Source organism: Myotis davidii, unplaced genomic scaffold (genome assembly GCF_000327345.1).
Source record: "Myotis davidii unplaced genomic scaffold, ASM32734v1 scaffold1577, whole genome shotgun sequence".
NCBI classification, from domain to species: domain Eukaryota; kingdom Metazoa; phylum Chordata; class Mammalia; order Chiroptera; family Vespertilionidae; genus Myotis; species Myotis davidii.
In genome coordinates, this window is record NW_006288857.1 from 16,683 (window position 1) to 34,334 (window position 17,652).

Here is a 17,652-nt window from a genome sequence, read left to right on the forward strand (position 1 = left end):
TAAGAGCTGCTGTGCAAGAGACACCCCTATGGAGCAGGATTTGTTTCAGTGGGGCTTTGGTGCTCACCAAGTCTACCCATTGAGTCTGTCACTTGTGGATGTGGTAGAGTTGTAATCTTGCATGGTCTGAAACTGTCTACTGGATGCACTGGCTCTGGGGCCTTCCAGGAGGGGCAAAGTCAGCCTCTGCCTGTGCCCTGCCTGGGGCCACCTGGCATGAGCTACAGAGTGGTATGCAGATGGATGCTACTTGTATTGGACTAGGAGGTGGCCAGTAGAGAACAAGCTGGGAACCTTGGCAAACTGCTGCTAGTGTCTCGATACTTATCGAGAGGTATGGAGCACACTGAGTCCAGTTGCTACTTGTTTGAGAGGTTTTAGGAAAGTCTGAAGCCTGAGCCAGAATAGGCCATTAATATATAGAAGATACACTGTAAATAGCTTGGGAGGGGCTGCAAATTGGGTGGGGCAGGATCTGAGGGACTCACCAGGGTGGGGCAAACAGTGTGGGCCAGGTTGATGGAGACTCAGATATGGAGCGCCTGCCAGTCAACTGAATGTGGCGGGGGGGAGGTCGCAGCATTTTGGGGGAGAAAGCTGCCCCTGAATTTCCCTAATACCAGACAATATAATTCCTCCCCATATGTCCCTGGATCCTTTCAAGATGCTGCCCAGGAATGGAGTTCAGAGGGAGTAAGTCTGGGTAAGCCCATGTGCTGGCCCTGTAAGTGGAACTGCCTGCGACTCCAATAGTCTCCATGTCACTCAGCCACAATCCCCGCTTGGTTTTTACCACCCGAAGTTACAGGGACATCTCTTCCTGGCACTGGAACCCTGAGCTGGGGGTCTTGTGTGGGGCTGGGACCCTTGCTCCTCACGGGAGGCCTCCTCAGCTAAGATATTCCTCCCAATTAAAAACACACCACATGTGGGTGAAAGACCAGCCCGTTCCTCACCTCTACCCCTCCTACTAATCTCAATGTTCTTTCTTCTTTAATCCTCTAGTTGTAGGACTTCCACTCAGCCAGACTTCAAGCAGTTCTGAATAATGGTCGGTCTGTATTTTAGTTGTAATTTTGATGTGGTTGTGGGAGGATGCAAGTACCAGCATTTACCTACACCACCATTTTGGTTCCTACGGTATTTTGTTCTTTTTGATACTGTTGTAAATGGAATTTTCTTAATTTCCTTTCTGAATTTTTCATTGTTTGTATATAAAACACGACTGATTTTTACAAGTTGATTTAGTAACCTGCAGCTTTGCTGAATTTATTAGTTCTAACAGTTTTTTGTGGGATCTTTTTTTTTTTAATATATTTTTTATTGATTTTACAGAGCAGGCAGATCATATCATAAGCAAATTTTACCTTTTCCTTTCCAATTTGAATGCCTTTTATTTATTTATTTATTTATTTATTTTGCCTAATTACTGGCTAGGATTTCCAATACTGTTTTGAGTAGAAATGGCAAAAGCAGACATCTTTGTCTCTGCCTAATCTTAGAAAAGAAACTTTCCGTCTTTCACTATTGAGAATCATGTTAGCTGTGGGTTTGTCATAAACGGCCTTTATTATGTTGAGGTAGTTTCCTTCTATTCCTAGTGTGAGCATTTTTATCATGAAAGGGTGTTGAATTTTGTCAAATGCTTATACTGACTAAATTGCCTTACTATTTATAGACTCATTCATATTTTCTATTTCTTTATGATTCCATTTGGTAGGTTTTGTGTCTCTACAAATTTGTTCATTTCATCTAAGTTATCCAATTTTTTGGTATGCAATTATTCATAGTACTATTACAATTCTCATTTGTTCTGTAGAATTGGTAGTAATATCCTCACTTTCATTTCTGATTTTAGTGATTTGAATCTTCTCTCTTTTTTTCTTAAGACAATCTAGTTTAAGGTTTATCAATTTTGTTAATCTTTTTTGAAGAACCAACTTTTGGTTTCATTGATTTTTCTCTATTGTTTTTCCATTCTGTATTTTATTTATCTCCACTCTAATCTTTATTATTCCCTTCCTTCTGGTAGCTTTGAATTTAGTATATTCTTTATATAGTTCCTTAAGTTGTAAAGTTAGGTTGTTGATTTGAGATCTTTCTTTTTTTTTTTTTTTAAAGTAAGCAATTACAATAACAAATTTCTTGCACAAGATTCTTTACTTTCTGGGCCCCATTTCCACTACTGAAAAGTACAGTAACAGTACCTGCTTCATTATATTGCTTTAAATATATAATGTAATAATCAATTAAACCCTTAGGAAATGCCACATGCGACAGAAAAGTTCCATAAGTGTGAGCTGCTCTTATTACTACCATTATCATTAGCCTCTATGAAGTCAGGTGGTCCTAGAGTTGACACCCAGATCCACCTCTTACTAAACATATGACTTTGGGTAAATTTTTTTAACACTCTAAGACTCAATTTTTTCATCAGTAAAATGGAAATAATGTCTATCTGACAGGGTTGTTATATGAATTAAATGAGATATAACTAAAGTATTGAGCACAGAGCCTGGCACATAGTAAGTACCGCATAGCAGTAGCTAACATAAATAATAATCATCAATCTTGAGTTGACCAGTGAGGACAACAGAAATAAAAGAGAAGATATAGGTGCAAATTTATTTATATCTGGGAGTTAGGGGGACATCATTCACAAAAATCATTGGGACATGGTTACTGACTAAATAAAGGAAAATAATTAAAAGAAGTTGAGTGCAAAGTTTCAAGCCTAGTTTGTTCAGTTTCACCCCCTGAGATGCAGCCAAGATGGGATTAGATATACAAATATTTACTGGAAAAAATGCCTGTTAAAGGTGAGTGGAAGTGGGAAAAGCCTAGGAGATTTCTCTGACCAGGATGCAGATCTGATTACTGTGAAGGAGAAAGAGGAGAAAATTTTAAGTTGCAGTGTGGTTCTAAGAGAGTATCTGCAAAGCTGATGGGGTGTCTGAGCTAAAGTCACCCATAGAGGAAAACCGTTCCTCACAGAATGGACTTATTTCAGATCCCTGCTGAGAACCTGTGGGAAGTCTCTGTGCAAAGCAGATGGTGCATTTACCACCTTCCATCAATTAAGTCCCCACCACAGGAGACCTGAGTGGCACATATTCATGGCTGCCATACCTGGTACAGTAAAACAGGCAACCATGAAATGGTGAAAACTTAAAACTTACAAAAATGGAAATCCGCCTTTCTCACATTTCCAAAGCTCCAAAAGTATCTTTGTGTAGAAAGGCCAGGATGGAATTGTGGCAAGTCTGAGCACCAACCTAGAAATACAGTGAAAGAGAGAAAATATAAGGATGTAGTCAGCTATTTACCTCAAAGGGCACCCCCACTGTAAAATAACGTCACCTCACTCATTCTTCTCTTTTCCAGCCATGACAGATGATCCAACACTACCAAGTCCTGGCCTCTCAGATGGGGCTATGGCCGGCATCGTGATTGGCGTCCTGGCTGGCGTAGCTCTGATAGCAGCCCTGGTGTACTTCCTGTATATCAGAAAGACTGGAGGGTATGACGGCCTTCCCTCTTGCTTCGCTTCCTCCAAAGCTAACGACCATGCTTGGGAGAGGGAAGGAGAGTTCCCCTCTGTCTCTGGGCCTGGATCTGCTCCTCCTCCTCCCTAAGCCCCTGCTTCTCAGCATGGATTCCTGAGGCCTCTTCTTCCCTGGTCTTCAAGCTTCCTGTACCCCTCTCCCTTTGGGCCATGGTTATTCCCATTTCCATCTGGTTTAGAGGGGGCAGATTATGCAATAGGTCCCCCAGTCAGGGAAGCCAAGGTCCAAGAAGGAAAACAAATGAAAATACAAAAAGAGAAGCTAGAGAAAGTGAGTTCTGTGCTCTGTCAACCACGGCAAGCGAAGGAGAAGAGAGGGTGGGGACAGGAAGAGAACCTAACAAAAAGCAGAAACTGAAGGCACCTTAGGCAATAAATAAGGTGAAGATAAAAACAGCATCTACCTTCAAAAGGGAAAGGTGTCAGGGTAGAAGTAGGCTCAGAGGCAGTCGATAAAGAATGGACCTATGTGAACGTCAGGACAACAGGAAAGGAGTGCACACTGGAAGGCATGGTGGGTACACTGAAGAGGAGGCCTAGGAGGAAAGGCAGTACCAACTCTGGTGTAAATGAGCACTGAGGAGCCCCAAGAAATTTACTGCTGACAATGTCCTTGCTGCTTCAAGGAGCAAAGAGCCTGTGCTTGGGAATAGCAGTCACAGTCTCTGATATTTGTTTAGGGCAAGCGACCAGCGCGATCTCACAGAGCACAAACCCTCAGCCTCCAACCACAGTAAGTAAAACCATCACCAGTGAGAGCTGGTGTGTTCCACCACGTGCCCTGCCCTAGCAGGAAACCTGGTCCCATGGACTCAGTACCTTCTGAAATGTTAGAGGGGATCTCCACTTCCCAACCTTAGGTTGCCATAGGTCCTCACACCCTTTTAGTCACAAAGATTCCCCTGAGAGCCAGCCCTGGGAGAGACTCACTCAGCGAGACCTGGCAGGCCTGAGTAAGATGGACATGTTTTCCAAAGCCATTCCTCACCTTACCCTTTCCCCTCCTCCTCTATTAGGATGTGGGCACTCTCCTTTGGTGAGACTTTCCCTGTCTTGTGGTGCTCTGGGTGCTGCCCCTCCTTGCCACTGGTGTCTGGTGCTTAGAAACACAACTGGGCAAAAAATCAAGGCCTTGTCAACTGGAAAAAAATCTTCAGAAGTGGACTGCGGCCTCTGTGGCTCTACTGTTGCCTCTCTGCCCACTTCTCCCCCAGTCCCCCTCCACTGGCACTAACACCCTGGGTCTGGACCACAGACTCTGAGGGAATCGAATTCTTTAAGTGATCATGGACCACCGCCCCACCCCACCTTCCCCTATCTGCCACCTCCTTCAGCTAGAAATCATAACAGTTTAACAACACTAAGGCTGTAAGGCTATAAGTCAGTTTTGCATTTTCATGGATTGCTAACTCTTCTTTCAACTCCCAGGTCAGGGCCTCTCTGACAACTCACCTAAGAAGGTAAGCACAGCCAGTTTCACTGGCTCATTTTCTCATGCATATACCTCTATAGAGAATGGGTTACTCTTGAAGACACAAATGCAATCAAATTTGAGTCAGAGTTCCTCAATGCAGCAACAAACAAGGATGTATTGGTTAATTACTCCCATTGGGTCTACCTCATGCAAGAACGTGGGTTTCTGGAGTATCCCCATCCTGTGTTTGAATCCTCCAGTGATTCTTAGTAGCTCTGTGACCTTGAGCGAGTAACTTAACCTCTTTGATCCTCAGCTTTGTCATCTGTAATATGGGCATGCTGCCTACTTCAGAAAGAAGTTGAAGGAATGAAATGAGATGACACATGCAAAGCACAGTCCTAATATAAGGAAGGCATCAGGTCATTCTCCCTCCTCTATCTTCAATCTGACCCTGTTCTTCCTGTCAAAAGACAATGTCTAATCCAATGGGTCTGAGGTCTTAGTTCCTTTAGTTTATAGTATTTTTACTGAGCTTCTCTCCAAGCAGCACTGTAATGAAGAAACAAAACATGTCATCTCCCTGCAACATGAAACCTTCCTGTCACTTCCCTTCAAAGTGCAAACATATCCTGACTTCCAATGCATTAGTTTTGCCTGTTTATGCTCTTATTTTGAAAAACACAGTATATCCTCATATTTATCTTGTTTCTTTCATTTAAAATGGTTTTGTGAGATTCATCCATATTGTTGTATACATTTGTAGCTAGCTGTTCATTCTCATTGCTGTATCATCCTCTTCCATTGTATGAATACATAATCTATCTCTTCTAATGACCATTCAAAGGATGTCAGTATGCAGGAATAATGGGTAATAAAAGCCCTTCTGCAAAGCTAGAAGTTTCAAAGTGGTGAGAGCAGGTGGTGCCGAATCACACCAGGCAAGGTGAGGGCCTGACCTATGACACTGACTTAATTGATCACTTCTCATGCCTTTCAGATGGATGAAATTACATATTCTTCCCTGAACTTCAATGGCCAGGAATCAAAGAAGCCAACTCATGCCTCTCCGTCCCCAACAGCCACAGAAACGCTTTATTCAGAAGTAAAAAAGAAGTAATGCAACCAGCTCTGCTCACTGCACTGCTGACTGATTCCCAGCTTCTCATCTCCATCACTAGGAGACCCCTTTGCCCTCCGGAAAAGGAGAAGCCTCTTTTCCCCTCCTCCTTTACTCACTCATGAGACACCTCCAGGTTCCTGGTCACAGCCCCTCCCTTCAGTGTCAACAGATGAAAAGGCACATCCGGGAGTCTGTAGGAAGCCCAACCTTCCTTGTCATTGAAATTTGGCAAAGCAGACCTTGGGAGAGAGTTGCCAGAACCTCCAGCCCCTCCCCATTCCCTGACCGAGACTTGTTCTAAATTTACCTATTGAGCCCACCTTCACTCCTTCCTGTTGGAGTCTAACTTGAATTTGCCATAACTTTGAGAGTTACATCCTTATCCACTGAAATACGTGTATCAGAAAAGAAGAGAGAGAAAAACTAAAAGCTTCTCCTATCTCTCCAAAGCCCAGTGTGAATGGACCACACAGGAAAATAAATATATAACGAAGTCTCAACAAGGAAATTCTACACCTTTGTCCATTGTCAGGGTGTCTAAACACCTTTCTGCTTGGCTAGAATACCACCTAAGCCTTTGGCAAGCCTGTCTTCAGAGAAACCACTAGAAGCAACTAGGAAAACTATAGGTGATTCCCAAGAGAAAATGTAAAGAAAAAAGCACATATGTTTTAATAACTTTATTGGCTTTTATTCAAGGAAATGCCTACAGAGGAAAGAGGTTACTGTTTTAGAGGGTACTCAGCTCCCAATAAGAAACAGTCTAACCGTGGCTGGTGTTGCTCAGTGATTAGAGCGTTGGCCCACGGAACTAAGGGTTTCAGGTTTGATTCCTGGTCAAGGGCGTGTACCTGGGTTGCAGGTTGGATTCCTGGCCCCAGTTGCGTTCATGCAGGAGACAACCAATCAATGTGTTCCTCTAGTGTAGGTGTTTCTCTTCCTCCTTCTCTAATTCTCCCCATCCCTACTTCCCTTTCACTCTCTAAAAATTAATGGAAAAAATATCCTCAGGTGAGGATTAACAAAAAAACAAACAAACGAAAACCAATCTGCTAGGAATTTCAGAAACGAATCAGGGTTACCCTTTAGAGATTATTTAAATAATTATTAAAGAATGCACAATTTGAGGTAGTGGGTTTGTTCCCGTCTCTGAGACATTTCACCATTTTAATCTTTGTAACACCATATGCGAAAGGGGTTAATTTTACTTAGCTTTGCTTTATAAGCCAATCTGAGGACCTTAAGTGAAAGAAGCCACCTATGCCCCTCCCTTGACCAGGAGCTCCTCAAGCTTTTATGTCAGTGGCTCCAAGTGGAAAAGAAGACCCAGTTTCTCTCATTCATGGCTGGAGATGGATCTAAGTCAGTTCCGGGCATCTTAAGCCAATCATCAGACACCATTTGAGTTCATGTTTCTGCCAGTGCAAGTTCTATCCATCTTCCCCACTTACTGTCTCAGGAAACCTGGGCCTCTGCTAAGGTGTATTTGGTCCTTGAGAAGTGGTAGCCTGAAAGGAACACTGTCACTCACACTGTTGCCATTGTTTACAACCCGGAAAGCTGCACTGGTGCTGACGCTCCTTAGGACACGGGAGGATCATAACTGGGCCCCAGGCTCTGGAATTTTTCTCCCATGGGGTCTGAGTCCCATTGTGTCAGAATAAAAAAGAAGGGAAAAGGGAAGGAGAGGCAAAGTATTGCCCACCCAGCCTTCCACACGGATGACTTTCTTTAGGGCTGATGAGAGAAATAATTTATTCGATATTGATTACTGGATCTCAAACTGTCTAAGAGACCCCCCAGAGAGGATTAGTTGGGAGTTCTCTGTACTCAGGTACCTCTTTCAGGGTTTTCTGACCCTGACACAGACTGTAAATACTTCCCCTCATCTGTGCTATTCTCTGTTATTTAATTTTGTCCGGCTAAGGCCACTTCTGAATTATTTGTAAAATTTGCTCTATATTTATAATAAAAATCATATATCAGACATCAATATGCTGCCTCACAGTTGATAATGCTTTAGACAATGTCTTCTTTACAGGCAGAAGAAATAGAAATTACATAACTGGTAGTCAAAGCCTATTTCTAAGTCTACAGATATTCTACCTAGTCACCAGAGAAGTAGCTAATTTTATTTGCACACCAGCTAACAAAGTGAGTCTATCAAGAAGCAACAGCCCACAGCTGCAAACTGCCTGGAAGAAACTGCCTATTTTGCTCTGGGAAAGATGATTTCATGAGTGAAAAATTCCCAGCCTCTTCATTAGGGACAAATAACACTCCCCACACCAGTGGCTCCAGCGAATCAGATGCAGCAACAGGGCTTCACCCACATGAAGTCTCCGTGGGTTCTGTCCTGTAGAAATCTCTCTGACACTATCTTCCTGTCCCAAGGTCAGTTTTTCTGCCACCTCACAGGGTCAAAGATCTTCGCACCCGAATAACCTTCATTAATTCCAGTATTAGCCTGTTATCTCACTTCCTTCATTTCCAAGCGATTGAAATGTATGCTGTCTTTCCCTTTCCTCATCACCAAGTTTCTTCTCCATCCTCAGTATCCGAATCTTGACCAGACTCAAAGATGTTTCCTCCGTCCTCACATTGCTCACTTTTATAATCTCTAAGACACCCGTGGGCAAACTACGGCCCGCGGGCCGGATCCGGCCCGTTTGAAATGAATAAAACTAAAAATAAAAAATAAAAAAGACCGTACCCTTTTATGTAATGATGTTTACTTTGAATTTATATTAGTTCACACAAACACTCCACCCATGCTTTTGTTCCGGCCCTCCGGTCCAGTTTAAGAACCCATTGTGGCCCTCAAGTCAAAAAGTTTGCCCACCCCTGCTCTAAGACCATAGACAACTTTTTCCTCCTTGGGTGTCCTCCTGTTCCACACACACCAGAATTAGTACTCAGACCCTGCTATCTCCCCCCACACCAGCCTCCTCTTCCCCCAGCTTCAGTGACCTCTGTGCAGATGGCTCCCATATCTGTATCTCTAGCCCCTGCTTCCCAGTACTCAGCACACTCATATCCAAATGCCTTCTGAAGTTACTTCCCATTTAAACTGGCTTTCCCCCACAGCTCATTCATTTGTCAGTGACACCAGTTCCTCAGCTCTTGCTTTTTGTCTCCCAGATTCCATACATCATCAAAGCCTGTTGATTCTCTTTTTTTATTATTGATTTTTTTACAGAGAGGAAGGGAGAGAGATAGCTAGAAACATCGATGAGAGAGAAACATCGATCAGCCGCCTCTGGCACATTCCCCCTGGGGATGTGCCCGCAACCCAGGTACATGCCCTTGACCGGAATCGAACCCGGGACCCCTCAGTCCGCAGGCCGACGCTCTATCCACTGAGCCAAACCGGTTTTGGCCTGTTGATTCTTTCTGAACATCTCTCCCTTGTGCCCTTTCCTCCATTCCCACAAACCTAAATAACCCAGGCTCTCAGCAACTCCAGTGGGGTTCAGCTTGACTTTTTGTCTCTGGTCTTTAATGGACTCTGCCTTGCACAACACTCATTAACTTCCTAAAAGCTGGTTCACTCTCCTACTCAAGAGTCTACTGTAGCCTGCCCTGGCCTACCAAGTAAGTTCAAATTTCTTTCTTCCTCATTCTCTTTACCACTTCTCTCTAGTATAATTCCTCCATTCTAATTAGATCTGTCTCCTTATCCATCCTGGCCCCTTAACCCCATACACACATATAATTCTTAGTCCCAATGCTGTGTCTGAAAACAAATGCCACACAGGGCAATGATCCATCTATTATTCACAGAGGAGTTAACACACCAGTCATCAAGAGCAACAATGACCCAACGCAGGACAGGAACCTGTCGCATTAACGTGTGTACCTGAGACTCGCAACACAGCCTATCTCTTCCTAATGACCACAGACTCTTCCTAATGACCAATTTATGTGCCCATGAAATTCTTATGGAGCACCTACTGCTCTACAAGTCTCAGTGTTAGATCTCATGGAAGAGACAAAAATGAGAAAGGCAGGGTTCCTACCTCAAGGAACATGAATCCTAAGGCAAGAGATAAGACATGAAAAATTATCCTATATAATAAAAGCCTAATATGCTAAGTGTCCAGTCATCTGGTCGGCCATTCAACCAATCAAAGCGTAATATGCTAATGATATGTTAAGGCCATTCAACCGTCCGCTATGACATGCATTAACCACCAAGGGGCAGACACTCTAACTGGTAGGTTAGCTTGCTGCTAGGGTCCGGCCGATCAGAACTGAGCAAGACAGGCCGGACATGCCCTGGGGTCCTCCTGTAGTCCCTCTCCAGCTGGCCAACCTCCCATCTCCCTCCCTGGCCCCAATCATGCACCAGTGGGGTCCCTCGGCCTGGCCTGAGCCCTCTCGCAATCCAGGCTGAGGGACCCACTCCCTGAGTGCACAAATTTCGTGCACTGGAACTCTAGTTATAATATAAAAATAGAAAAAGATAAATGCCACAAAAGTAGACAGAGATGTGTGGCACATCCATTGGGAAACATGGCTATTCATCAGAATGGCTGGAGAATTCTAGAAACAACTGATTCTCAATCCTTACCCACAGATTTCAATTCAATTAGTGTGAGGTGGAACCCAGGCATTGCTTTTTTTTTAAAGCTTCCCAGATACTTTTAACATGTAGCCAAGGATGGAGAACCTCTGCTATCATAGGTAGAACTTGAGCCTAAAAGCAATGGTAAAAACAAAGAGTATAAATCAGAATTATCTTAGGAAATTTTTTCAACCATCCTTGAAGAAGCTGATACAGTATGTCTGGAATAAGACTGAGGCTTGTATATTTTGAGAAACTCCCAGATGATTCTTACATATATTCCATGTTAGGAAACACTGGCATAAAACATAGGAAAGATTGAAAAACTGGTGAGTTGGGAAAATATTCCACAAGATAAGCATAACATGAATAATACATTCTGCAAGGCGTCGAGAAGAACTCAAAAAAGTTATTGGCATATAGCTAAACTTTAAAAGACTGATAACACCAAGTGTTGTGAGGATGTGAAACAACCAGTATTCTTATATATTCTTGGTGGAAATATAAAAAGAAACAAGCACTCTGGAAAAGAGTTTGGCATTTTCTTATGTTAACTATATAGTCCAGCAATTCCACTTCCAGGAATTTACCTAAGAGAGATGAAAATAATGTAGCTATCCATATAAGGAGTTATAAAGGAAGAAAAAAAATGGAAAGGAAGAGAGGGAAGGAAAAAGTTATGAGATAATTACAGAAATCTGAACATTGAATATTTTATGATATTTAGGAAGTACTATTTTTAGTGTGATAATGGTATTGTGCTTATGTCTTTTTATATAACTTTTTAAATTTATTTGAGAGAGAGAGACAACAATGTGAGAGAGAAACATTGATTGGTTGCCTCCCACACGTGTCCCAATCAGGGATCGAATCCACAACCCTTTGGTGTATGGGACAACACTACAATCAACTGAGCAACACTGGCCAGGGCTCTGGTTATGCTTTTTTTAAAGCCCTTAATAAGTTAGTAATACAACTGAAATACAGGAGTGGGCAAAAGTAGTTTTATAGTTGTTCATATGGAAAATAATACAATTATTAAAACAAACGAGTATGTGCTTCACATACTCACAACTGTAAACCTACTATTGTCTACCCCTGTATTAACAGATGAAATGATCTTATGTCTGGGATTTGCTTTAGAACAATCCAATTGGCGGAAAGGGTTGTAGATGAAACAAGATTGACTATGAAATAATTGCTGAAGCTGTGTGATGAGCACTTGTAAGTTCATTATTTTACTAGCTTAATCTTTGCAACTATTTAAAATTTTACCAAAAAAAAAGAAGTTCTTGCCCTAACCGGTTTGGCTCAGTGGATAGAGCGTCGGCCTGCGGACTGAGGGGTCCCGGGTTCGATTCCGGTCAAGGGCATGTGCCTTGATTGCAGGCACATCCCTAGTGGGGGTTGTGCAAGAGGCAGCTGATTGATGTTTCTCTCTCATTCATGTTTGAGTCTCTATTCCTCTCACGGCCGACGCTCTATCCATTGAGCCAAACCGGCCAGGGCTAAAATATATTTTTTTAAAAAAAGAAGTTCTTGCTCTCCAGAAGGTTATAACCCAAAGAGTCAAATATTCCAACAAATAGAGCATCATGTAGTTAAACAATATAGACACAAAGTGCTAGTGTTACCAGCCAAAAGACAACTCTGAGATGATTCTATGAGAAGGAACTTTATTGTAAGTCAGTAACAAAGACACACTGGGGTGGGTCACTTCCCAAAGCCGTGTATCCCCAAGAAAGCATCAAATTAATCTTTATTTGGGGAAAACATGCATAACCATTAAGGTGAGCTTCATCGTCGCAGGTATAGATAGGGATGCACAGTCAGAAAACATGGCTATTCATACATCTCAGGTTCAAAAACAAAGGAAAATCTCTGCCCCTAACTGGAGAGTTTAGTATTATAATGAGGGTATAATGAGAAAAATTCATGAGGAGGTCACTACAGGGTTCTCTAAGCTGCTTAAGCCAGTCTCAGGTAGTTTCAGCCAGATCACCCCCACCACCGCCCTCCCCACCCCCATCCTGGGCTTGTTTCTGAAAAACAGCTCTGGCAATCATCAGTGTCAGGGATGGTGTAGGAGGGATGGTGTAGGTATGAAAGGAAGTTTAGCTAATTAAGTCTCAGCCTTTAGTTAAATTCTTAGCAAATTACAGGGTACGGTTACAAAAACCTTATAAAATCTAGTGGGTTTAGAGGTTAACCTAAGCAAAGTTATGAATTCTAAATAAAGTCATTCTGTGCTAGGCTACAGGTAAAGGTTAGGTTACTCTAGTCAAGCTCCAAGGCCAGTGACTGGCCAGGAATAGGCGAGTGAGTCAACCCCCTGACCAGAGTCTTGAGGAAAGAGTATCCCAGATAAAGGGCAGACAGGCAATACAAAGGAGACAGATGTGAAGCGGCAGGACTTCCCCACACTCTGGATGACTTACTAGAGGCCATGCTACTTAAGAGCACATGTTCTAAAGCCAGACCACCTGCACCAGATTTGCCCACTGGGTAATGGTAATGCTTCCGTGCCTCAGAGTCTTTACTTATGAACGGAGATTAAAGTAATACATACATCACAAGGTTGTTGTCAGGAGTCAATGAGTTAATTCATGCGTAAAACACTTAGGTGGTGGGTAAACAATAAATGTGAGCTGTTAGTAGCAGTATCTCAGCCCACAACACCACACACTTTTAAAATCTCATCTAATTTCTGTTTGTTACTTATCTTCTTTTGGTTAGACCAGTGGTCGGCAAACTGTGGCTCTCGAGCCACATGTGGCTCTTTGGCCCCTTGAGTGTGGCTCTTCCGTTAGACTATACATTGGAAAACAGGGACTTTGTCTTGTTTATCTCTGTATCCCCAGGACCTAGCCTAAGGCCATGCCCACAAGAGGCATTGTAGGGGAGCTCAGAGATGCACTATGTCTCCAGCAGTAAAGATGTCTGGGAAATGTTGGACTCTGTTTAACCTTCTGTGACTGTTTAACTCTCGGTAGCCTCAGGTTTAGCTGACTACCCAGAAAGTCAGAATGCCACCCAAAGATAAAGTTCAGGCCCCAGGAAGGGGTTAATGAATGCATAGAGTGGGATAACTGCCTAATGTTATTGTTCACTTAGAACTGCATTGTTCTTTCTGGTGGTCTGCATGACTACCCAACATATGGTTTTACTATCAACCCCCTATAAAAAAAGAGACCCTGTGCTGGGAGGAGTGCGGATCTCTTCCCGGCCGGCCACCACTGGCAGCAAGCAGCTGCTTTGCACCTGTGTGTCCGTTTTTCCTATTAAAGGTCTTATGATGTCTGTATGTCAGTTCATCGGAATCAATCCTGAATTTAGATTATTGGAGCTTTCCCCAACAGGCACACATCAAGCAACTCTTCTTTAAGGCTGCAGGGAAGGCACTACCCTGTGGATCAGGGGTCCTCAAACTACGGCCTGCAGGCCACATGCAAATACAAATATTATATTTGTTCCCGTTTTGTTTTTTTACTTCAAAATAAGATATGCGCAGTGTGCATAGGAATTTGTTCATAGTTTTTTTTTAAAACTATAGTCCGGCCCTCCAACGGTCTGAGGGACAGTGAACTGGCCCCCTGTTTAAAAAGTTTGAGGACCCCTGCTGTGGATTATGCCCTCAATTCCTACAATTATTTGGCTTCCTTTTGCTTCCTTTCTTGTTTCCACTTCCTCCCTTATTCTGCTCCAGAGATGTTCATTCACGAATGGTGCGCTCTGGTCCCTTCTCCAGCAGGTGTTCCAACGCTTCCTCTCTCTCTCTCTCTCCCCCCACAATTATATTCTCCCAAAAGCCTCTGCATCACTTATTCTGCAATTAATAAAGGGTGAAAGGCGGGTGGATTTCTGGACCATTAACCTCAGTCCTATTTGTGAGAAGCAGAATCCTCTGGAAAAAGAGGAAAGCAGATAGAACGGTAGTCAGCATATAAAGCCTTCAAATATAGCCTCATCTTTGAAGAAACCCTATAGACATGTTTGTACACTCAGCTAACATTTCACTGGGGTTTTGAGGGAGGCATGACAGGCAGGGAGCCCAGCTTTGTGTTAAATGTTGCTTTGTAAACTTTGGGGTTTCTTTTCCCACACTAATAAACATCCTCATTTTCTCCCCAGGGCAGACTCGGAGAAGAAAAACCGGAGACCAAGAACTGAGAAGCTGCAAAACCACAGACGGCTGCAGACTCCAAAGATGAAGCAGGAAGGTCAGATGCAGATCTCGCTGGAATCACAGCTCTCTGTACACAGTGCCCTCTGCCCTGGGCAGTGATGTGGGGTTGGAACATGATCCTGGTCTCCCCAAGAATGGGAATTGCTGGTAGAACATTAACTAGCTGCCCAGGAGCAGAAAGCAATGGAGCCCTTGCCCTACCTATTCTCCCCAGAGAGAAGGACAGTTTCCTCAGAGAGAAGGACAGTTCAAGGCTATGTGCCCAGCCCAAGGATTTGATGGTTCTTTTCTGTAAAATAAAACTTAAAAAGCTAGGTCAGGCAGGGATCACAAAGCAGAAATGGGACACAGGCAAGAATGCACTAAAAGGATATTGGTGCATGCTTTGTTTAAGGTCAAAGTCTTCTGAAATGTGCCAACCTCCCTCCACTGCTGCCTGGGCTCCGTAGTTGGAGCCCTATCTGAACTCAACTAGAGCAAGAAAGGAAAAGAGGAACTGGGAACAGGAAGACAGATAAATACAGAGTGGCAGGCTGCCTGAAATACTAAGTGTGATTATAAGGAAGTAAAACTGGTTTTATAGGGCTCAGACTGGTTTTAAGAACAACTCTAGCCGAAACCGGTTTGGCTCAGTGGATAGAGTGTCAGCCTGCGGACTGAAAGGTCCCAGGTTCGATTCCGGTCAAGGGCATGTACCTGGGTTGCGGGCACATCTCCAGTGGGAGATGTTTTAATTAATAACAGAACTTTTGGAATATATGAATAGCCACCCAGGACAACTACGCTTAAGGTGCCCATATTTATCTGGATATGACATACTTATAAAAGAAATCCTACTGAGACAGGCCAGTAAGCCAGGACAAGTGGAATGGGGAAACTGAGACAAATAGCCAAACAAACTGGCTTAGCAATTGACAGCCAGATATAAAAGATTACCCCTCTAGAGACAACATCTAGGCCTCAATTGCATTTCAGCTCCAGATCCAGAAAAACAACAAAATCTAGCCAGTTTGGCTCAGTGGTTGGAGCATTGGCCCACACAGACTGAAGAGTTCCAGGTTCGATTCTGGTCAAGGGCCTGTAACTTGGTTGCAAGCTCAATCCCCAGCTCAGGCCTCGGTACATGCTGGAGGCAACCAATCAATGTGTCTCTCTCATATTGATGTTTCTGTCTCTCTGTCTCTCCCCCTCCTTCTACTCTGTCTAAAAATCAATGGAAAAAAATATCTTTGGGTGAGGATTAACAATAAAAAAGGAATGAAAAGAGGAAAAAGAAATAATCCAGCCCTAACTGGTTTGGCTCAGTGGATAGAGCATCAGCCTATGGACTCAAGGGTCCCAGGTTCGATTCCGGTAAAGGGCATGATCCTTGGTTGCGGGCACATCCCCCGTAGGGAATGTGCAGGAGGCAGCTGATCGATGTTTCTCTCTCATCGATGTTTCTGACTCTCTATCCCTCTCCCTTCCTCTCTGTAAAAAAATCAATAAAATAAATTTTTTTTAAAAAAGAAATAATCCAGATATCTAACAATAGGAAAATTATTAAGTTATGAATCATCCATTAACATCATGTTAGACAGCCATTATAAAGGTTTTTTGTAAAGTTTATTAATATGAGAAAATTCATAACAAGTAAAAAATCAATATACAGACTTATATACATAGTATGATCTCAATAATTACAAAAATGGGCAAAGAGTCTAAATATACCTATAATTCTAGATGGTGTGATTAGAGGAATCCTTTTCTCTACTTTACAAAATTTCTATAATAAGCATGTATTGTTTTAAAACTCAGCAAAATATTTTTTTTCCTTAAATATATGCCCTCTTGTGGACCTCATATTGGTAGAGGACTTGATGTAAATTGAGCACTTAATAAACATGTGCTTAATTCATTAATTAATGGAAGAAGTGAGCTCCTGTTTTCTGCCTGAGGAACATGAAGCAAGGGAAAGTTAACTGCACTTAGAATGAGGAGGCCTAGAATCGAGAGACTTTGAGAAATTACAGCCTCTCCTCATCCACAAAATGGAGGGAGCTGTGGTGAGAAGCAAATGAAGTAATGCCTGTGAAATTATTTTGTAAATTGGGAAACTTTACACAACATCTAAAGACAAACAATAAGGAACTACTGTTATTTTTGCCCTTCTCAGTTTATTCCCCAAGAGTAATTGTATAAATCTGAGGCCCACCAAATGAGTAATCACTCCTTTCCCAGAACAGTTTACCAATTTTCCCACTTCTCCAAGAGTGGGTGTCCCAAGAGTGGGTATCTCCTGGGGTGGTATCTTACAGAACTCAAATTGTTATAGAGCTATAGTGTCAAGTACCATCACATACAATCAAGGCCTTCCCCACTACACCTGGAGTCTCTCACAAGAGGCAACAGGAAGCTTCATGTCTGATAGTACAGCAGCTTCCTAAGTAATACTTCTACCTTCAGTTTCTACCATCTAACCAATTTTGTACTTTATCATCAAACTAATCTTCCTGTATCATAGAATCACGGACTCTATGGCTAGAGAATCTCCTTTTCAATTGCATGGTTCAAACTCCTTAAAGATGAGAAATCTAAAAAAAAAAAAAAAGATGAATCTAAAGCCCAGAAGTGTTAAAATAAGTGACTAAGCCCTAGCCAGTGTGGCTCAGTTGATAGGAGTGTTGTCCCATACACTGAAAAGCTGGATTCCTGGTCAGGGTACATACCTAGGTTACAGGTTCAATCCCCAGTAAGGCATGTACAGATGTTCTCTCTCACATCAATGTTGAGCTCTCTCTCTCTCTCTCTCTCTCTC

General features: G+C 42.8%; 1 protein-coding gene and 1 long non-coding RNA gene across 3 annotated transcripts in view; one reads left to right on the top strand and one right to left on the bottom strand.

Annotated features, from left to right (window-relative positions):
- The window catches only part of LOC102759011 (carcinoembryonic antigen-related cell adhesion molecule 1), a 23,428-nt gene extending 16,673 nt beyond the window's left edge, over nucleotides 1–6,755 (top strand). Inside the window, exons 4-7 of one of the 2 annotated variants that reach the window (XM_015562203.1) lie at nucleotides 3,394–3,520; nucleotides 4,246–4,298; nucleotides 4,994–5,025; nucleotides 5,980–6,755. In XM_015562203.1, coding sequence (XP_015417689.1) covers nucleotides 3,394–3,520; nucleotides 4,246–4,298; nucleotides 4,994–5,025; nucleotides 5,980–6,099 — 332 coding nt within the window. In that variant the 3' untranslated portion in view covers nucleotides 6,100–6,755. The remainder of the gene's footprint in view (nucleotides 1–3,393; nucleotides 3,521–4,245; nucleotides 4,299–4,993; nucleotides 5,026–5,979) is intronic. The other variant, XM_015562204.1, reaches the window with a different exon arrangement.
- The window catches only part of LOC107182692, a 17,019-nt gene extending 2,236 nt beyond the window's left edge, over nucleotides 1–14,783 (bottom strand). The window contains exons 1-2 of the long non-coding RNA XR_001513406.1: nucleotides 14,772–14,783; nucleotides 12,148–12,150 (exon numbers count right to left, since the gene is read on the bottom strand). This is a non-coding gene — a long non-coding RNA (uncharacterized LOC107182692). The remainder of the gene's footprint in view (nucleotides 1–12,147; nucleotides 12,151–14,771) is intronic.
- Nucleotides 14,784–17,652: the final 2,869 nt, after the last annotated feature.